At 36.9% G+C, this 20,114-nt stretch overlaps 6 protein-coding genes across 9 annotated transcripts in view; 2 read left to right on the forward strand and 4 right to left on the reverse strand.

The window, feature by feature from the left end:
* LOC104702653 (methyltransferase-like protein 16) lies at positions 7,062–9,799 on the forward strand. 2 transcript variants are annotated; one of them, XR_754069.2, is made up of 9 exons: positions 7,062–7,394; positions 7,480–7,682; positions 7,769–8,147; positions 8,231–8,438; positions 8,557–8,664; positions 8,764–8,913; positions 9,001–9,070; positions 9,253–9,382; positions 9,460–9,799. XR_754069.2 is itself a non-coding variant. In XM_010418548.2 (8 exons), exons 1-8 carry the CDS (start codon positions 7,165–7,167, stop codon positions 9,312–9,314), a joined length of 1,410 nt encoding a protein of 469 aa, XP_010416850.1. In that variant the 5' UTR covers positions 7,062–7,164; the 3' UTR covers positions 9,315–9,799. The 2 variants fall into 2 exon arrangements, 1 of the variants encoding a protein (XP_010416850.1); XM_010418548.2 differs by having other exon boundaries at positions 9,253–9,799.
* Positions 9,851–11,561, forward strand: LOC104702652. 2 transcript variants are annotated; one of them, XM_010418545.2, is made up of 3 exons: positions 9,851–10,724; positions 10,810–11,041; positions 11,119–11,561. In XM_010418545.2, the coding sequence occupies exons 1-3, from the start codon at positions 9,858–9,860 to the stop codon at positions 11,253–11,255; spliced, it is 1,236 nt and encodes a 411-aa protein (XP_010416847.1). In that variant the 5' UTR covers positions 9,851–9,857; the 3' UTR covers positions 11,256–11,561. The 2 variants fall into 2 exon arrangements, with proteins under 2 accessions (XP_010416847.1, XP_010416848.1); XM_010418546.2 differs by having other exon boundaries at positions 10,828–11,041.
* On the reverse strand, positions 11,615–14,589 carry LOC104702655 (pentatricopeptide repeat-containing protein At2g21090-like). Its single transcript, XM_019227898.1, has 2 exons — positions 13,248–14,589; positions 11,615–12,536 (listed from the first exon to the last, which is right to left on the reverse strand). The coding sequence occupies exons 1-2, from the start codon at positions 14,349–14,351 to the stop codon at positions 11,844–11,846; spliced, it is 1,797 nt and encodes a 598-aa protein (XP_019083443.1). The 5' UTR covers positions 14,352–14,589; the 3' UTR covers positions 11,615–11,843.
* Positions 14,659–15,547, reverse strand: LOC104702654 (dirigent protein 23-like). Its single transcript, XM_010418549.2, has 2 exons — positions 15,128–15,547; positions 14,659–15,031 (listed from the first exon to the last, which is right to left on the reverse strand). Exons 1-2 carry the CDS (start codon positions 15,537–15,539, stop codon positions 14,790–14,792), a joined length of 654 nt encoding a protein of 217 aa, XP_010416851.2. The 5' UTR covers positions 15,540–15,547; the 3' UTR covers positions 14,659–14,789.
* Positions 16,051–19,005, reverse strand: LOC104702656 (probable magnesium transporter NIPA6). Of its 2 annotated transcripts, XM_010418552.2 has the most exons (10): positions 18,705–19,005; positions 18,472–18,610; positions 18,187–18,243; positions 17,972–18,062; positions 17,690–17,850; positions 17,466–17,593; positions 17,218–17,355; positions 16,789–16,881; positions 16,590–16,707; positions 16,051–16,497 (listed from the first exon to the last, which is right to left on the reverse strand). In XM_010418552.2, the coding sequence occupies exons 2-10, from the start codon at positions 18,590–18,592 to the stop codon at positions 16,421–16,423; spliced, it is 984 nt and encodes a 327-aa protein (XP_010416854.1). In that variant the 5' UTR covers positions 18,593–18,610; positions 18,705–19,005; the 3' UTR covers positions 16,051–16,420. The 2 variants fall into 2 exon arrangements, with proteins under 2 accessions (XP_010416854.1, XP_010416853.1); XM_010418551.2 differs by having other exon boundaries at positions 18,472–19,005.
* Positions 20,066–20,114, reverse strand: part of LOC104704952 (peptidyl-prolyl cis-trans isomerase CYP19-2-like) — a 1,011-nt gene continuing 962 nt past the window's right edge. The window contains exon 2 of the mRNA XM_010420951.2: positions 20,066–20,084. Coding sequence (XP_010419253.1) covers positions 20,066–20,084 — 19 coding nt within the window. The remainder of the gene's footprint in view (positions 20,085–20,114) is intronic.

A 20,114-nucleotide genomic window follows, 5' to 3' on the forward strand; every position in this document is an offset into this window, starting at 1 on the left:
TTTTTTTTTTTTTTTTTTTTTTGTCATCTGATATTAACACTATAATAAAGGTAAAGGATATATGAATTACAAACTTCAACCAACGTCTAAAAGTCCAAACGAGAAAGGCTAAACCGACGGATGAAAAAAAAGTTCTCGGAACTAAACTGAGAACTAAAAACCATTAAACATACAAAGCAGAAAATATAAGCCTCAAATCAAAGGAAATTGCAACCAAGGTTTGAACACAATAGCAACAAGACTTCAATAGTTCAAATTCAACAAATCAACTTTTCGTCTCAAAATCCTAAAAATGAGATTTATCAATGATGTCCTCAGTCATTTCAAAAATAACAACCATTTCCTCCTATCAATATAAGAGCTTCCTCCTATCAAGATAAGAGCGGACTCTCCAAACCAAGAGCCGACTCCCCAAATTTGTTTTTCTTTCGGTAATTTTCTTGTGTATTATTTATTATTCACCTTCAGTCACAAAAAGAGTTGGTCAAAAGAGTTAACGTCCTGAATGACATGACGATGGGACTTGTCGATGCGGCACTTTCACTTCCTCCTACACTTTGCCCAAACTTATTATCCATTTTTGAAAATAATGAATAGAGTTTGATTCATCATACAACGAGTGGAGTTAATGAGTATCAATTAGTATGATTATATCTACCTACTGTATATTAAAAAAAAGAAAGTAATCGAGCTTTCAAAATTTAGGATAAGTTAGTTACGGAATTTGTTTTGGTTTGGATATGAAACTTCATTCAATCGGCAGAGTTTGTTAAATGCTTACATTTGAGCTATGGGAATGGGATCTTCGAGGTTCTGTTTATTTCATCTAACTAATTAACTTTTTTTTTTTAATAGCATACATAATGCACACAAACTATGCATTAAATCTGGTTAGCTCTACGACTTTATCGTAATGTCCCATACTTGATCTTTGGGAATTAGACTGTATGGTCTTAGTCTCTCTGTAGAGAAGATATTTATGATTCATACATTAAAAACAACACAAAAAATATTTTTGGGAACAAAATTTTGAGAAATATCCTACCAATCTTTCACTATATTATCCAAAACATTTTTAGATGATCCAATCCACAAAAGTAAAGAAAAACCTCTTAAAAATAACTAGGTAAATGATTTGTAACCTTGTTGACTTGTTGTCAGACCTAATTTAGTATAAAAAAATGATTCAACGATAACCGTAAAATTTATGTGTAGATATATTTGATTTTACGGTCATTATTGCTGAATAAATATATATCTAGTCATTGTTGAATCATTTTTTAATAGTAAATTTGAAGAAAAAAAATTAAAATTCAATAGTACTAAAACAATCCAGTTACTTGTATTAAATGCAAAAAAGCAAATCCAGTTACTTGTATCTATACTATTAATTGGGAAACACACTTAGACATAAAAAAAGAATAATAAAACCATTTCTGACATGAAATACCCCTACGAAATAAAAAGGGAAAGAGGACAAAGAGGTAATCTTATATATACAAAACACGCGGATCCTTAATCGTTCCATATAACCTTATTCGGATCGTGTTTATGATACAAGCGTATCCAAACAGATTGTTCCACATTTACGTGTGAGCAAATTCAGTAAATAATTATGGAGATCAAATATACAAATTTGTAATACTGTATCACGAAGAATTAGGAACCAACCATATCAACACTCTTTGACATTAAAATCCCAAATAAACTGAATATTCGAAAAATACGGTTTATTGGAGTCTATCATCTCCATAATCTCCGATTCACCATTCAAAACTATTTATAAATAGATCAATCAAATTCCTAAACATCCTCAATATATTAACTTATCAAACCGAAATTATTTTCATAGCAAACAAAATATTAGGAAAATAGCAACTGAAAATATTTAATTGATTACATAGAATAATCGACTATTTTTCTTAACACATAAGAGGATTATGTATGATTTTTCTACCATCGCACCAAACCACCTCCATTACTACTATAAAAACCAAACAAGACTTCATAAAAAACAAACACTTCAAACCTAATATAACAACTCAGAAAGTCACCTTGATAGTATAGATGGCCGCCAATGATGGTATCACTCATGTGTCCGATATTAAGCCCTTGAAAACAGCATCGAAGATGAGAGTCAATGGTAGATGCTATCATGATCATAGTTGGAAGGATTTTTCAATCAATTCTCTATCTTGAAAAAGGATACCATCTACAATGGACATGATAATTGTAAGGTTGACAAGGTTTGGTTAAGCATTTCTTACTGGCCATTGTATATCATTTGCTTTATAATATATTAAGTCTAACTGAAGGTGCACTAATCATGTTTGTTTTCTAATTTTTTTTCTAAAACAGGTTGATGGTGCTCTTCACAGATTTAATAGCATTCCAAAACAATGAATGCTGAAAGTGTCCCAAAACATGTAGGAGTTATCATTTTCAAAAATTACTCAAGTGTCTAAGCGTTTTGATTAAATAGCTTTTGTCACGGATTTTTAGTATTAAGTCAAATCAATGTTGATTAGTTTGTAAATGAGAAGTTAAGAGGCTTAATAATACTAACCTCTTATTTGTATATAAATGGCATGTGCTTGCATATGCATCTCTTGCCTTGCTTCATATTGCTTATATTTTGGTCTTACTTAATTAACCTGACAATAAAGAAACTGATTTGTTGTCAAAAAAAAAAAAAAACTGATTTTGTTATCATTGTCCAATAAAAGAGTAAACAAGAGAGAAAAAAAAAAAGAGATTATTAACATTTACAATTAAGTCATTGATTATTAACATTTACAATTAAGGTTTTGAAAATAAATCAAGATTGACATTAATTGTTTGTAAACATGTTGTTCATCATTCTGTAACAATGTGGTGGACAAAAACCTTGGTTGTTGTATCTGGTCTCCCGAAATTGCAGATATGCAGTGTGGACATTGTTTTCCAGTTAGTAGTGGACACGAATCTTCATACTAAACTTTGGTTATGGTCCACTCAAGAGACAAAAGAACATAATGGTGATGGACAAAAAACCTTGGCTACTAGATGTGGTCTACCGTATCTGCAGACCGGTAGTGTGGACAAGTTTTTTTGTTAGCAATGGAAACAAAACACATGAAGATATGGTCCACTGAAGAGATAGAAGGACATTATAGTGGTAGACAAAAACCTGGTCGGTTGGATCTGGTCCACCGGATATGGAAACCTGCAGTGTGGACAAGTTTGATAGTGGTAGACAAAAACTTGGTCGGTATGATCTCGCCCACCGAACACCAGATTTGCAGACCTCAAGTGTGGACAAATTTTATTGTTAGCAATGGACACAAAACGCATTACCAAACATATATAGTCCACTAAAGAGAATGAAGGACATAATAGGGATGGACAAAAACCTGGCCGGCTGGATCTGGTCCACTGGAGTTGCAGACCTGCGGTTTTGTCTGCATGCGGTCGGGTATAAGAACTCTGGAACTAGACCTAGCGGTTTCATCTGCCATGATAGAGGCAAACGGATCATATGGAGATCTCGGTCCAAGAATTGTGTTTTGATGAAGAATTTCTCCATTATATGCAGGCTACAGACTGAAACAAATGGAGTTTTGCAGAAAGAGATTCAGTTTGTATTACCAAAAAAGAAATAGAGATTCAGTCTGTGACTAAGAAACACTGAAATAGAAGAAGATGAAAAATTGAGAGAGAATGAAGATGGAGAAACAGAAAAGCCGAGCGCTAGAATGAGGAGAAAGAGAGATTTGTTTTTTTGGAAAAAAAGTTTGTGTTAAATTATTAGTTTTGTGTTAAAAAAAAAGAAGGGTATAATGGTATTTCAGTTATGGGGTTGTGGCAAGCGGGAAAAGAAATTAGGAAAAATGGCATTAACCAAAATATTTGGTACTGTACATGACAGTTTTGATAAAATTCTCTAACTAAAAAGATTGAATTCTAAATCACTTACTTTGGACCCTGGAATCTGAGAATCTAATGTATATTAGATTTTAAGTATAGCTTAAGTATGAAGTAAATCTTGGATTCAATAATCGCAGGAAAGAATAGATGATGGTGATAATGATACTATGCGAAAGCAATAAAATCAAGATTTCAAAGTCATGAATTAGTTGATTCAGTTTTTCATAGTTATTTGAGAACAATTTAAAGAAAACTGAACAATCAAAAATCCAGTTGGATCCAAAATTTTAATAATTTATTCCCTTAAACGATTTACATCTTATACAACGAGAGAATATTAAAATTTTAAGAACCTGTTCAACGATGGTGAGCCTTGCTATGGGCGTGGATCGTGATTAGTGAGCTATATTGATCTGACTTTTGATCTATTGATTCCATGCAAGAACCTGAAAATCTATCTGTCAAACAAGAATGAATATAGATCTCAAAGAAATCCCAAAACCCAATCAAATAAAAGTAAAAATACAAATAGAAACTAAAATCAATTGTTACAACTAATTCTCATCTTTTTCAGGTGGTGTTTTCTCTGGAGATTGACTGATAGAGTAAGGTTGAAGAATCACATCTTCACCAATTCTTTTCTGAAAGTTACCCGTTTCTAATTTTTGGTAACGACGACGAAAATAATAATAAAAAGTTCTCAAAACATTTTTTTTCTCAAGACCGATTACTAATTACTACTACTTTATTTAACATATATTCAACCAAACGGGCCATTTAAAGCCCGATAGAAATACAAATTACTGAATTTTGTTTAAGTTCTTCTTAAAACAAAACTTTAAACTACGCACAAAAATAATTGATAACATGAACATCCCTAATTAAGGTTGGACAACAAAAATTTGAAAAAGAATTAGTTGTACATTTTAATTGCGGAACAAAAAAACGGGTTCTAATTGTTTGTAATAGTTTTATATCCGGTTTAATAGTTCACGAATTTAATAAAACTAACTAACTATTAATCAAATACATTTTAATTGCGTATGATTGTTGATTTGTTCTGAATTTTAGTATTGAAATATTAATAAACTAAACTGAAACCAAACCAAAAAGCAAACTAAATACCCAACTAATATATGTTTGGGTTATAAATGTTGTACCTAATCTCTTACCTTCTTTTTCCAATGTTTTAAAAATCAGGCCGGAAGGTGAACCGTCTTTCAGGTCATTGAGTCAACGGGTCGGACCAGTTGAATAGCGCGGATCAATTAGCTTATCGTTTTGTTTACATTTTATGAATATAATATACAATTTCTATAAATAAATGAACAAAACATACATAATTATATAATAATAAATTTAGATTAAATTTTTAAGTAATCAGATAAAATAACTAAGTTATTCTTTTATAAATAACAACATTTATTTTAAATCTGGTTTGAATTTGAAGTGTGATAAAAATAAAATATTTTAATTTCAGTTCGATCCGTTGGTTCAACCACCGGTTCACGGCTTTTTAGCGAGTTTTTCGGTTCTTCCCGGGTTTTTATTTTTTTTTGTTTTTAAAAGTAACCTAAACCAGAATGTCTACCCGGTCCAGGTTTAAAACATTGCTTTTCTATTTTTTTTTGTTAAGAACCCAATCTCTTACATATTTCCTTATTTGTTGGACTAAAATATGCAATCTCAAATAGATAACTATTATTAAAACCACAGTTATTAGATGAGAGAACATGACATATATGAGATGAGATAGGGTCTGTTTTGTCTGGAAATAAACATTCCACATTTTTCTTTTTTTTTTTCTTTTTTTCTTTTGGAGCTATTTTTACTTATAGCAAAAAAAAAAGTCGGCTTATAATTTTTGTCTAAACTAAATTAAAAACAAATATGATAGTAAACTCATATAGATATATATATATATATATATATATATATAGATATATATATAATATTGCAAATTTGATAGTAAATTTAGTTTTTGAAATTAATTCCGCATCTACGTGCGGGTCTGAACCTAATTAAATACAAAAGAGCATACCAATCCAATTAGAAGGAAGATTATATACGGTTAATTAAGTATCAATGACGTAAAAATTCCAATGTTATATTTCTTTAGATATGTCTCTTAACTAGTCTCTCTAAATAATTGTAAATAATGATTAAACGCAAAAAAGAATCATGATCCGCAAACACCTAGTTCAGTGAAATACATTTTAAAATAACATAGTTGAAGTCGAACCTCGTTAACTTGGAAATAGGTTTCATTGAATGATAGTCTACCGTGGCTATAGTCTTAGAATGTAGTAGCATGAAATATAAACATATTATTTTCTAAATATATTCCATAAATAATATGTAGTGTAGTTCGAATTTTCCTTGTTTCAACATAAGCATAAATTGTTTTTGTAGGTCAATTTGAAATATAAAAGTACTTAAATTTTTTTTTTGCATGCACAAAAACAGTACAATTCAATCATGGCCACAATTATAGTTTTGAATATTGAATGAATAATGTTGTGTTGAGAGATAAGACGTATAACCAGTTAGCATGTATACCTTTGTAACCTTGTATAGAGGTAGTATTTTGTATAACAGTTTTTGTCTTTATTATTATATATAATAAAAATGAACTGTTCAAACTTAACTTATAATTAAACTTTCATTTTCACTTCTCATTACTATATTGTATTAATTTTGTATTAGTTAATTAATTTATATAACAGGATAAAACTTTAATTTATTAAAATTATAAGAAAAATAATACGTTAAATTTTAAAATACAAATCATACTTGCTAATATGAAAAATTGAAAATAGATAAACATAAACTTGCACGCAATGCATGCGTACGATATATCTTTATTTTTTTTTATACTCGAAATACATATAAACAATTAATGTTCTATCGGTTTTGTTCATTTTGAGCTAAGCTAACCAATTATTTAAGCACCGTTGAAAGAAAATATTTTTTTTGGTTTTGTTCATCGAAAGAATACTTAAAATATGAAATTGAGGATATATAAAACCTGAGGCAAAACATATATTTGAAAAAAAAAAAAAAAAAAAAAAAAAAANAAAACACATGAGTGACGCAAGTATACGTATATTCTTTCTGAAACGGCGTCGCTTTGTAAAACTCTCGGGCAGCTGATAGAAGCCGCTAAGAGCGCCAGAGGGTCTCACGGTTTGAACGTCTTCGTTTCAATTCACCGCCGTTGTCTTCTTTAACCCAGTTTCCCGGCGGCTTAGGGTTTCGATGCGGAAGGGGAAGAAGAGAGGTCGGTCAGAACCCGGATCCACAAAGCAACCCTGGAACAAATACTCGGATAACCCACCCGATTTTGCAAACTTAGCTTCTCTTTACCCTTCTTTCAAGCCCTTTGTTTTCTTCTCCGGTGGTGGTCGACCCCGCATCGACTGGACCGATTACAACGCCACCCGAGAGCTCACTCGTATCCTCCTTTTACATGATCATGGCGTCAACTGGTATGTATATTTCAATTTGTACAAAGGAACTTACTTTTTTTTTTTTTTTTGGCTCTCAAAGATGATATTTTTATATTATATGTAGGTGGATTCCGGATGGACAGCTTTGTCCAACTGTGCCTAATAGATCGAATTACATTCATTGGATCAATGATCTTTTGTCCTCTGAGAGTTTTGGTGGTGGTGATGGAAGCAGCAAAGTTAAGGGCTTTGACATTGGTACAGGTGCCAATTGCATTTATCCTCTCCTTGGTGCATCCCTCTTTGGTTGGACTTTTGTTGCCTCAGGTTTCTTCTTCTTCTTACTCCATTCGCTAGCTTCCTAGTTTACTCTATTGGTGCCATTGCTGTTGACTTGTTGTTGTTATACGCAGATTTTACTCTTGTAGCTCTGGATTGGGCGGAGAAGAATGTCAAAAGTAATCCCCATATTTCAGACCTTATCGAGATCAGAGACTCGAAAGTTCTTCTTCCACAGTGTTCCGAGGAAGCCGCCACCACGGTTCAGTCTGTAGATGATGACAACAAGAGCTGCTCTATTGAACCAGCCGTACTAGTCGGTGTTGTCAAAGATAATGAAACGTTTGACTTCTGTATGTCCAATCCTCCATTTTTTGAGACTTTTGAAGAATCAGGCCTTAACCCTAAAACTTCATGCGGAGGAACTCCTGAGGAGATGGTTTGCAATGGTGGAGAACAAGCTTTTGTCTCCCGTATTATCCAAGATAGTGCTGTTCTGAGGCAAAGATTCAGGTAATCTATACCTTTGGATCTTTCGCTTTCTGGTTTTCCATCCACCAGGACTTATCTTTTGCGATCATGTTTTATATAATTAGGTGGTACACCTCAATGCTTGGGAAGAAGGCTACCCTCAAGCTCTTAATATCTAAGCTTTGGGAAGTGGGTGTTACAGTTGTGAAGACCACTGAATTTGCCCAAGGGCATACATCCCGTTGGGGCCTCGCTTGGTCCTTCATGCCCACAGCTAGGAAGATTTTAGCACCTCCTCTAGTCAAAAAGAGCCTTCTTTCTTTTATGCTTGAGGTAATCTATTCGTCATCTTTTACATGTTCCTGTAACATATATTTGCTATGTAACTATATATAAATTCTCGGGCTTTAGTTGAGCCTTACATTATTTATGGTGGACTTGTGTCTTGTAGTGCATAAAACGGCAGTACAGTGCCGTAGATGTGCTGCAATCAGTTGAAGAATTCTTTAAGAGCTGTGGTGCCTCGTGCAAGTTAAACTCTTCTACATTTTCTGTTGACGTAAGTGCACTACATGTATCGTTTTGTCTTGCCATCTAAACTTGTTTTTGTTTCTATAGTATCTCAAGCTCAACGTTGTTTCCTTCTATTGTTGTGCAGATTGTCGCGTCTGATGACCAGTGCAATACAATCTTAAAGAATGGTATTACCGATGTGGATAGTGCGAGAAGCCACGGATATGAAAAAAAACAGTCACTGGATGGCTCCAGTTTGCAAGTCCCTGAAGATAACCTATCTTTTCGCATCTCGGTATGTTTGGATTTGATTTAAAATATCCCTAACAATTGCATATCACCAATTTAAAATTGGTGTATGATGGAGAAACTTCTGTTACAGGTATTCCAACAGATGCCAGGAACGTTGCTTATAAAAGGATCATTACAGCAGAAAGATATCCCCCTCTCAGGTTAGTCATTTTGCTCGGTTTCCCCAAATTATGCTGGAAAAATATTACTACTTTATTCATGAATTTGGAAAAGCTTTGATTCTATTCGTCTGATCTCACCAAAATTGTGAAGTATCAAAACTTTCGCTGTAACTTACCAACGTGAAGACAACTGAACTGTTCATTTAAATATGCATCTGCAGGATTATTCTCAGTAGTGTTTGGTTCGTTGGAAGAAAGTATGAAGTCCAAATTTTGTCGATAACGAGTCCCAGGGCACTGTTCTGACTTGAAGAATGGCATCTGACTGAAACTGGATGAAATGAATATAAAGTACATGTTCTTACACACAAAACACAAGCCTTGGTTTAATTCCTGCCTAAACTTACCGATACAGTTCCTCCCGACAGAGGCAAGCAGAAATGCATGAGCGAAATCTTGTTGTGGATGAAAGTGTTGCATAGCAGACGGCTCGTGCTTTTCAACTGATGACTTGAAAAGGCTTACCTTACGGGGAAAGATACACACGGCCAAGTAGGAGTACCCAAAAGTAGTAGAGGAGAGATAGAGAGAGGACTCTTTTTACTTCACGGGATAAAGCAAGCTACTTTTGCTTTTCTCTCTCAGTTACTCTTTTTTGATCAATCATCGCTTGTGATGAAAAATGTAAGACCTCTACCAGATACCTATATACATCTAGCAGAGCATGCGGATGTAGTAATTTTGAAATTGTCACTTTCTCTTTTCGCAGTCACTTTCTATATATAGCTTAGGTGATCCCTCAACCCTTAGTTTCATCTGGAAAGATATGAATCCTTGTGAAGATGAATACTTTCTCGATCACCTGTCTAACACACCTTTACAACCTTCAAAATCCTTGCTTTCTGATGATTTGCGCAACTTCCATCTTATTCTGAAGTGGTGTGCGTTGGATCACTCCAACCCTTCTGGTAAAGCTATGTCGTATATGATATTTGTAGTCTTCACCTTACTAGTCCCTCTCATAAATTGTCTGTTCATCAAAACTCCTAGAACCCGGCCTTCATCAGTTATGGACGCCAACTCATTCAATGTGCTCGTCCAGTTTCCAGAGTCTGGACTTGCCGTCATTGGTTTCTTGACTCTAATATGTTTCTTCAGGATGTATAGTCTCACACAGCTTCTGTTTCTTGATGATTCAACCTTGGTGAGGCTTGGATATTCGCTTGAACTTGACAGGGCTTTACGTTACCTAGCCTCCATACTTGTACCTTCTTTCCTTGTGGAACTTGTGCACAAGAGCATATTTTTCTCCTCCGCTGAAGTATCATTTCCTTTCATAAAGTCATCTTGTGCTGCATTGAACTTTGTGATGTTCTTGCTTGTCTTATTTTCATGGGTTTACCGGACAGGAGTGTTCTTGCTTGTTTGTGTCCTTTTCTGGTTGACCTGTGAGCTGCAGATACTGAGGTTTCGAGGGCTTCACAAGATGTTCGATAGATGTGGATCAGACACCATAGAAGATGTGTGTAAGGAACATGTGAGGATCAGGAAACAGTTGTCGGCTACAAGTCACAGGTACAGGTTCTTCATAATCGCGGCCTTTGTTGTGATAAGTACCAGTCAGTTTGTGGCCTTACTGTTGGTTCTTGCCTCAAAGTCTGACAAGAGTTTCCTCAGCTCCGGTGATTTGGTGGTAATTCTCTAAAGCTTTGTTGTAATAATTCTCCAAGTTTCAGCGCTCTGCGTTTAATGAAGCATACATATTCTTCTATCTCAAGGTATGTTCTGCTGTACAGCTAAGCGGATTCTTCTTGTGCTTGTTGGGTGCTGCAAGAATCACACATAGAGCTCAAGGAGTTGTGTGTATTGCAACGAGGTGGCACATGGCTTTGACATGCGCTTCTGAAGCAATATCACCCGAGAGTGACACTGACTCATCCGACAACATTTACATCAATGTGTCACCGTCACTGGATCTATCTTCCTTCTTTCAGGCTAGACAAGCTCTAGGTGCGTTACATTGAGATTGCAAGGTCTTGTTTTTTTTTCAAATAACTTGCAAACAATTGATAGGAGTTACATTGCAGTGGAATACCTGCGACATAACAACAAGGGAATTACGCTCTATGGTTATGCACTCGACAGGGGATTGCTCCATACGCTTTTTGCATTTGAATTCTCACTGGTGATGTGGATTCTGAGCAAGGTTGTGGTTCTATCTTAGAACTCACTAAGGTATCTATGAGACAACAAAAGATGCTGTGAAAGCTTCAATTAAAGCTTCCAACAATAGATGCAAGAGAGAGAGTTCAACTGGATTGTGAATGTACACAGGAACTAAAATTGATGCACAATACTTGGTCACCGGTTTAAGATAGAGAACCAGGTTATTGTCATGTGACATTGTTGGGTTTGAATGTTTGATAGACATCATAAATATATATTGGTTGCTCCAACTGCATTGCTTTTTCTTCATTTTTGTAATTGTCCCTTTCTCTCACCTGCAATGTCCATCGTTTTCTAATAACTATTAATAACTTAGCTCTGATTTTGGTTTTAAAAGAAACCAGAAAAATCCATCAATTAGTTTGATTTTGCTTCTTTATTAACCAATAAATCTGGAAGAAGAAGAAGAAGAAACAAAGAATTCGAAGACTCTAGTTCTTAGCTCTGTTACAGTGACAAAACTTCTAAAAGCTAAATCAAATTCATCACAACACGTATAAAATCCCTGCTTTTGCAGGCTTTAACAGTGTACAATCCTGGGAAGAAAAAATGCAGGTGTCCCCGATGATGCTTCTCTTGTATTAGATCATGTTCTTGAAGCTTCTTCTTCCATAAGTGCAGCCAGATTATGCAGAATGAAGTAGATCTCTTCTTTCCGAGCATGAGCATGCGTCACGTCTGAGACAGTGAAAGCTTCAACTTTCTTCTCGATTTCAATCCAACTAACAGCTTTTTCTTTATTCACCCTTCTCTTCTTCATAATCTCTCTCAGCTTCTCTACTGATTCCCACTTCCCATGTTCTGCGTAAATGCCAGAGAGCAATATGTATGGCGCAGACGAATCAGGGTCCAGTTTGATAAGCTCTTCAGCCGCTTTCTTTCCTAGCTCTACGTTTCCATGGATTTTGGATACTCCTACGATTGCGTTCCAGATTTGTTCGTCGGGTTCGAACGGCATTTCCTCGATCTTGCACATCAGCTCTTTGAAACAACCGGCACGACCTAGGAGATCTATCAGACAAGCGTAATGCTCTTGGTCGGGAACAATCGCGTGCTGAACAGTCATTGAGTTAAACCACCTCACTCCTTCCTCTATCAGACCTGAATGACTGCAGGCATTAAGAACCACAACCAGAGTCGTCCGGTTTGGATGGACTCTGGATTTGATCATTTCATCAAGCAAGCGCAAGGCCTTGTGACCAAGCCCGTGCTGTGCCAATGCAGAAATCATCGTATTCCACAAAACGCAGTCTTGCCTGTCATCGCAAAGACTGAAAACCTGCTCACTGGCTTTTAAACTCCCTGATTTGGAGTACATATCGATCAAAGAACTGATAACAATCGGATTGGGTCTGACATTGGAGCGAATCATGTAGCCATGTATTTGCTTCCCATGTCTAAGAGAGGCAATGCTCGCAGAGGCACACAGACAGCTACTAAAAGTAAATTGCTCTGGTTTAACCCTCAAAGCAATCATTTTTCTAAACAAGTCAAGAGCTTGGTCCCCTGAGCCTTGCCTAACATATCCAGCAATTAATGCAGTCCAAGAAACTGGATTTTTCTCTGGCATCTCACAGAATAACTTGTCAGCCGCTTCCATATCCCCGAGTTTGGCATATCCAGAGATGAGAGTAGTCCAAAGATGAACATCCTTGACTGCCATCTCATCAAAACATCTTTTTGCACTCTCCATCTGACCACATTTCGCATAAGCATCGATGAGAGAACACGNAGCGTAATGCTCTTGGTCGGGAACAATCGCGTGCTGAACAGTCATTGAGTTAAACCACCTCACTCCTTCCTCTATCAGACCTGAATGACTGCAGGCATTAAGAACCACAACCAGAGTCGTCCGGTTTGGATGGACTCTGGATTTGATCATTTCATCAAGCAAGCGCAAGGCCTTGTGACCAAGCCCGTGCTGTGCCAATGCAGAAATCATCGTATTCCACAAAACGCAGTCTTGCCTGTCATCGCAAAGACTGAAAACCTGCTCACTGGCTTTTAAACTCCCTGATTTGGAGTACATATCGATCAAAGAACTGATAACAATCGGATTGGGTCTGACATTGGAGCGAATCATGTAGCCATGTATTTGCTTCCCATGTCTAAGAGAGGCAATGCTCGCAGAGGCACACAGACAGCTACTAAAAGTAAATTGCTCTGGTTTAACCCTCAAAGCAATCATTTTTCTAAACAAGTCAAGAGCTTGGTCCCCTGAGCCTTGCCTAACATATCCAGCAATTAATGCAGTCCAAGAAACTGGATTTTTCTCTGGCATCTCACAGAATAACTTGTCAGCCGCTTCCATATCCCCGAGTTTGGCATATCCAGAGATGAGAGTAGTCCAAAGATGAACATCCTTGACTGCCATCTCATCAAAACATCTTTTTGCACTCTCCATCTGACCACATTTCGCATAAGCATCGATGAGAGAACACGAAAGCACCACATTTGACAGTAACCCAGCAATCAGAACCTGCCCGTGAGCTTGCCGATTGAGCTGGAGCTGCCTAGATTTGACACATGCAGTCAAAAGCCCAGCGAAGCTGAAGTCGTTGTACTTGATTCCAGATCTCCTCAACTCTTTATAAAACCAAAGTGCTTCGTGTAGGTTCCCATTCTGAGCGTAACCAATGACCATGGTGTTCCAGGAAACAACATCCCTCTCAGGCATACTATCGAACACCACCCGTGCACGCGCCAACATGCCCGATTTGACAAACCCGGAGACCATATTGTTCCACGAATACAAATTCCTGAGATGCATTTGATCGAACACTTTACACGCATCGATAGGTTTACCGCATTTCATGTACATTCCGATTAGATGATTGGACAAAAGCGTGTTGGGTCTCTTGAATCCAGTAATCTTCAAGTGGCGATGAATCCATTTGCCTTGTTTCAACGACTTGGTATCTCCACACCGCTGGAGCAGCGACGCTAGGAGCTCAAAGGGTAAACGAATCCCTTGTTTCGTCAAGGACTCGAGACGCGATACGGCCTGAGAGAGCTCTTCTTTGGTTGTTGCGTGTCTGCTGAGAAACGATCGGGCGACACAGATTGGCCGTTTCCTAGGGTTACTGATGGGCATTGGATGGAGAAACCACCATGGGAGGAGACTTTAATGATTTGGTTCCTCCTGATGTTCCCGGCGGACTCAACTCTGATAAAAGGGTTTGCGCCGGCGAGATTCGCCGGTAAGAAATCATACGCCGTCGGAATGGGTTTAGAAACCGGATCTGGTTTTTGGTTTTGGTATGGATCATACAAACAAAGACTATTCTTATTTCACTTTTGGGCTTAGGTTTTCAGCCCATCACGTCCCACTTGTTCTATATAACCTCCGATGTAACCCCTCTCTAAAACTAAAAAAATTTGGATGGAAAATATATCTCGTAGATCGTCAATATTAAATCTCCAAGTATGTAAAAAAAGTAGAGAAATGGGAAGTACATAGTGAAATGTTACATGTAGTAGGCATAGCTAAAATGTCGCTCTATTATATATGATGATGAAACAAAGCCTTTTTTTAGTGAAAAACGGTAACGTTATAACCAACGATGGCATCACCGGTCTTGATATCGAACCAATTGGTCTGAGCAATAGCGTAGCCACGAGCCATCCTGAACATTCCCGTGCCACCAACAATAGGCATTTCTCGGATCGGGTTCATGGCCGAGTTCTTCCCGATCATGCTTATGGTGCTGTCCTTGTATGGACCGTCCTCGAAACAGAAGCTCATGGCCATTGTTAGACCTACCTCTTCTTTACCTGTCCCAATCAAAGCCGGTTATCATTGATGTACTAAACCTGTTTTATATCATAGGTCCGGTTATCATAAAGAAACAAAACAATTAATATACGTACATGAAGAACCGTAAAGGCCTTGCGCCCGGCCAACGAGTTTGGATTTGGGATCAGCTGTCTCGGTGAGAGCGTCGTCGACCATAAAAACAGCACCGAACAGTGTTGGGGATTTTTCGGTGTCGGTTCCCTGAGCCACCTTCACGGCGGTCGGATTCTTGCCGCTCAAGGTGTCATGGAAATAGAACTGAAGGTTTGTTACCTTCTCCTTTTCTGTTTCCTCGAGCCGATTAGCCCAGCTGTACAGTCTGGATCCTTGAGCAGCCAGTGGCAGTATTGTTATCAACAAAACTAGCATTCTTGATAAATCTTCCGCTTTTGCCATATTCAGTTTTTTTTTTCTTTTTCTTTCTGATGGGGTCTCTAAATTGTAACAAAGTGTTTGTAATTGTGAAAGTAAAATGAGTTTCTCCATGTGATATGGTATAATTTGTATTTATAGGGAACCATCAACCAACATCCCACATGACTCACACTCAGTCCAAGTTAGCTCAACCAAACTGCCGAAGGATCTTAGAAAAAATATGAAAACAATTGTGGCAAAAGTCAGTATGTGGTGGCGTAATGGTTCACCTAATAATTTAAATGGTTTGGATTAACAATAATATAATTAACTCTATGTTATTGACTTGGTGAACCTAATGACTCTGAATTCGGCTATGTAATGGCGCTGTCGTTCGATGGTAGCGAATAGACATAAGTCTCAGCCTACCACCGAACAACTTCTATCACTTTAGTATCCAACATTGATTCACCGGCAGCTCACTTACGTCTTGTCTTCCTTCATCTATCAGACTCATCGATCATCCAGAATCTTGAAAACGTTACCTGTCTCTCTCGTTTATAACAATCAATAGCTCTCATTGTACAATTTATTAGCGATTGTGAAGAAATGGAACAGAGGTTCTTGTTATTTTCTCAAGTAGTCAAAATACTAATCAAACATTTACCTTATTTTTTTCGTTTCAGTTGAGTACAGTTAAGGAATATTTCATCCTAGAAAAATGAAGATACATATAAATATATATAACAGTAAATTTGGACAAAAGTCCAGATAAGAAGAAGACCTGTACTGTACTAAGAAGAGACACAGATATCAAAACTAAAGAATGTATGAAAGTGTAACTAGACAAACTTTTGTCTGTACAGAGACCACAAACAAAAAATACAGAAACGAACCTGACTTCATTTTCCCTCAGATATGTTGATTGATCAGTTATAAGATCCCTGAGGCTTGTTCTTGGCAAAACTCATTCATTCTATTGGGAGTCTAGAAATGGCACCTTCTTCTTCTTCCTAGTATTCAGGGCTGTACAGACTTATCAGATGTTCTTCGTTCGTGCTCTTTCTTGACTCGTACCATCTTACTTGTTCTGAAGACCGAAAGATGATACCAGCATTATGATTGATAATGGCAACACAAGATGCCGATATGATCGATGATGGAAAAGGCAGAGTTTTTTACCTGAAGAAGCTTGTTGTTCCTCTTCTCTTGTACCATGGAGTATCATTGTGCCTGTGAGCACAGTGATGAATCCACATAATTCAGAGGCTATGCTGGCTGCGTCTTGCCCAGACCAATCCTGTGGAAACCCGATTTTTCATTTTAAGTGTTTCCTTTAACTGATCTTTTGGGAATCTAAACGTTATCTAGTTGAACCTACCTTGAACATAATTGCACTAGCAACAATTGTGAGGGTTGTAAACATTACATAATATACTGGAGAAACAATTGCTGCATTGAATGTGTCCAAAGCCTGCAGAAAATAATATAACAGTAACAATTTTAGGCCTTAAGTCGAGACAGGAATGGTATGCCAAATAGAAACACGTAAAAAGTATCAAGAATGCAAAGAGAAATTCTAAAGTTCTTATGTTTGCTGGAAAAAAAAAAAAGAGACCTTCAATGCTACATGTGCAGCTATTCACTTCATAAGGCAAATTGAGGAATGATCTACTGATGGATATTTGTTTGCAGGCATTAACAATATAACTGTTCTACTTTCACTTGCATACTAACCTATCGAGTCCAGAATATGTATACAAAGGCTTTAATGCCAATGCCAAACATATATCTGGTGTCGAGGGTTTACCTTGTTTAGGTAAATCAATTGTGTAACTACACAGGTTCCTGCAACCATGGCAAAAAGCCACGTCTGTGGATACCCTATCTGGCTTACTCCCTCCATTGTTAATTTTATCGCAATCCCAATAGCTTTTATGCTCATAACCTGTTTGAAGACACCAACGAGAAATTACTAGAGCTGTGAGCATACAAGAAAATATAGAAATAAGAGTCGAAAAGTAAAATCCAAGATGCTGCTCAGAAGAAGCAACTTACAGTGAGAGCACCCATTAACGAACATATTCCGATATAAACAAGAATGTTTGTTTGGCCGCACAGGGGTTCAAAATGTAGAATTAAAGCAAGGACAATGGACATGGTTATGGCTACGTAGATTAGAAAAGCTGTTTCATACACAAGAAAGGAAAATTGTGTTTCTCTCAGATAAACAAAAGGCACAGTGTGTGTGAGTACTGAGTAACGGGGAGAGAGAGAGGTACCTGGCTGAGTAGCGAGATTCCAAATTTCTTCAACGGAATTGGGAGTCTGCTCCTTTGGTGCGTGAATGACAATAACAACGGAGCCGACGATGCAAGAAACACATCCGAGGACCCCCATTTTCTTAAGTTTTTCTTTTAATAGGAAATGTGCCAAAACAGCACTAGCAAGCAAATGAGAGGGTTTAGTCAGTCAGAGAATGAATAATATAACACAGACACAGAAGATCCAAAAGTGAGTAACAACAGAGAGCAATGATGGCAATGACATAAACATATATATACCTGATGATAATACTTAAAGCACCAAGAGGAGTAACAAGTACAGCCGGTGCATAAATATAAGCCACAAAGTTTGCAGCTTCTCCAACAATCACTAAAAAAAAATGAATTACTTTGATTAGAAAAGGGAGAACGCAACGTAGCCTAATAATAAGATGGATGGAGTAAAAAGACTAAATAAAAACATGAAGAAGAAGAAGAAGAAGAAAAAAACTAACTTGTGACCATGCCCGCCCACCAAAGAGGCTCTAATAAGTATGTATAACCTCCATAACCTGCAAAAATCATAAAGTGAAGTACAATCCCATTGTGAGATATACTTAGTGAGTTTCTTGAAAGCCTATAAAAACTAATCTGTAACTGTTATTGATGGTATCCATCAAAGATATAAGTATGAGCTAAGACGTTACATTTCGGAAGTGAAACAATATTGTTAGCAAGCAAGAGTGTAAAAGGTGATAATAATAATAATGAGATAAGGGGTAGGAGAAGGAGAAGGAGACCTGCGCGGGTGCCAAAAGCAGCAGCGCGTTTGAGACCTTTCTTCTTAAGAATGAAGCTGGAACCAATGAAAACACTAGAGGCTACAGCTAGTATCAACCCCTTGCCATTGTCCGACTCCATTCCCCTAATTTCGGATTACTACTACCCACCAAAAAAATACAATTAAGGGACCCTAAATTTTAATCTCTGTGATTAATCGGAAAGACAAATTGAAGTCAATCTCTGGTCTCACCCCTACAGCTATAATCCTATCTCCGGGATGTGTTATTCCGATCACAATCAATCTAATCCGGCGGTAATTAACAGGCAAAATTGAAGAATTCTGAAAGGAGAGAAAAAGAGAGAGAGGATGATGGATGACGGACGACGAAAGAGAATCGCACAAGTGGTGCTCAGCGATGCAACGCGGTCGTCTCTCTCTCAGACGACTTCTGCGATTTGCTTTGCTGCTGAAAATTCAAAATCAAGAGAGAGAGAGAGAGAGAGAGAGATCTGGTTCGTGGGTCTCTTCTGTGTTTACCTCTGGCGAGACGACAGGTCAGGAAAATTCGTGGGTCTTGCCGAGTCTTAACCGGGTCCGGTACGCGTTTCGGTTTAATTATTAATTTGTACATTAGAGAGTAATACAGTTTGCTTTCATCATCAATCGCTATCGTGTTAACTAATAGCCATCAAGCACTATTCCAGCAGCGTCGGCCGGCTCTTTGGAATTTTCAATCCACACACAGTTACTGGTTGTATGTATATTCTTCATTATTTGGTAACCATAAGTAACCATTTTTCACCTAAATTTCTTCACTTCTATTTTTATACATCATACAAATTTTAACGGTTCAAATAAAATAAAATCATACAAAAGAAAGAGAGATATGTAATTTATTCATTTTTGGTCTCCGCTTGCCTCTCTCTCTCTATTCATTTTTGTGTGCGAAAACAAATTACGCACATGCTGATGCTGCCTATTTATTATCATCATGTTTACTAGTACTAATTTTTTTTATAAAAAACAAAGAGCCAACCAAACATACTCATATATATTTTTTTGGGTCAAATTTGATCCACTACTACTATATAAATTTGAACGAACGTCGGACCAGCCCCATTCCATAATTTATTTCAACCAGTCGTCCATGACTATAAATAAAACTCAACTCTTGACTCAGTCGTCCAATAATGGCTTCAATCAAGTGAATTACGAGACTGGTCGTGTATTTAAAAAAACTTACGATTAGGGCCATTTATACCATTAGGCTCAACTCTCACTATTCAACTTTTGTTGGGCCTATTACAGAAGGCCCCCGTCGTATTCCACCACAATTTTGAATTTTTTTTATTTTTTTTTGGTCTCTTATTCGCTTATTTATTATGCACCAACCAATATATGTTCATGTTCCCATCGACGAGTCTAATAAGAGATGCCTTTTCTAATTTTAGAAAATATCCATTTCTGATTTTGCACGATTTATTATTGGACAAAACGCCAAAAAAGTGATATTTGCTTAATTACGATTTACGCAGAGTTAGAAAAGGCCACAATTTTTTTTATTAATAATTAGGAAAATATCAAAGCAGAGAGGTGACAGACACAGTCCATTAATTGAAACCACCGCCACTATAAAAAAAAAAAAAAAAAAAAAAAACC

Source organism: Camelina sativa, chromosome 7, assembly GCF_000633955.1.
Source record: "Camelina sativa cultivar DH55 chromosome 7, Cs, whole genome shotgun sequence".
Lineage (NCBI taxonomy): Eukaryota > Viridiplantae > Streptophyta > Magnoliopsida > Brassicales > Brassicaceae > Camelina > Camelina sativa.

Excerpts from the sequence above, each read along its gene's own strand:
- LOC104702653 (XM_010418548.2), top strand. The coding sequence starts at position 7,165 with ATGCGGAAGGGGAAGAAGAGAGGTCGGTCAGAACCCGGATCCACAAAG. Across the intron at positions 7,683-7,768 it reads TTGGACTTTTGTTGCCTCAG|ATTTTACTCTTGTAGCTCTG; the intron begins GTTTCTTCTTCT and ends TGTTATACGCAG. Across the intron at positions 8,439-8,556 it reads TTCTTTCTTTTATGCTTGAG|TGCATAAAACGGCAGTACAG; the intron begins GTAATCTATTCG and ends TGTGTCTTGTAG.
- LOC104702652 (XM_010418545.2), top strand. The coding sequence starts at position 9,858 with ATGAATCCTTGTGAAGATGAATACTTTCTCGATCACCTGTCTAACACA. Across the intron at positions 10,725-10,809 it reads TCAGCTCCGGTGATTTGGTG|GTATGTTCTGCTGTACAGCT; the intron begins GTAATTCTCTAA and ends TTCTATCTCAAG. Across the intron at positions 11,042-11,118 it reads TCAGGCTAGACAAGCTCTAG|TGGAATACCTGCGACATAAC; the intron begins GTGCGTTACATT and ends GTTACATTGCAG.
- LOC104702655 (XM_019227898.1), bottom strand. The coding sequence starts at position 14,351 with ATGCCCATCAGTAACCCTAGGAAACGGCCAATCTGTGTCGCCCGATCG. Across the intron at positions 12,537-13,247 it reads GTTTAAAAGCCAGTGAGCAG|GTTTTCAGTCTTTGCGATGA; the intron begins GTTTTCAGTCTT and ends GCCAGTGAGCAG.
- LOC104702654 (XM_010418549.2), bottom strand. The coding sequence starts at position 15,539 with ATGGAGAAACTCATTTTACTTTCACAATTACAAACACTTTGTTACAAT. Across the intron at positions 15,032-15,127 it reads AGGCCTTTACGGTTCTTCAT|GTAAAGAAGAGGTAGGTCTA; the intron begins GTACGTATATTA and ends TGATTGGGACAG.
- LOC104702656 (XM_010418552.2), bottom strand. The coding sequence starts at position 18,592 with ATGGAGTCGGACAATGGCAAGGGGTTGATACTAGCTGTAGCCTCTAGT. Across the intron at positions 18,063-18,186 it reads GTGGGCGGGCATGGTCACAA|TGATTGTTGGAGAAGCTGCA; the intron begins GTTAGTTTTTTT and ends ATTTTTTTTTAG. Across the intron at positions 17,594-17,689 it reads GAATCTCGCTACTCAGCCAG|CTTTTCTAATCTACGTAGCC; the intron begins GTACCTCTCTCT and ends TGTATGAAACAG.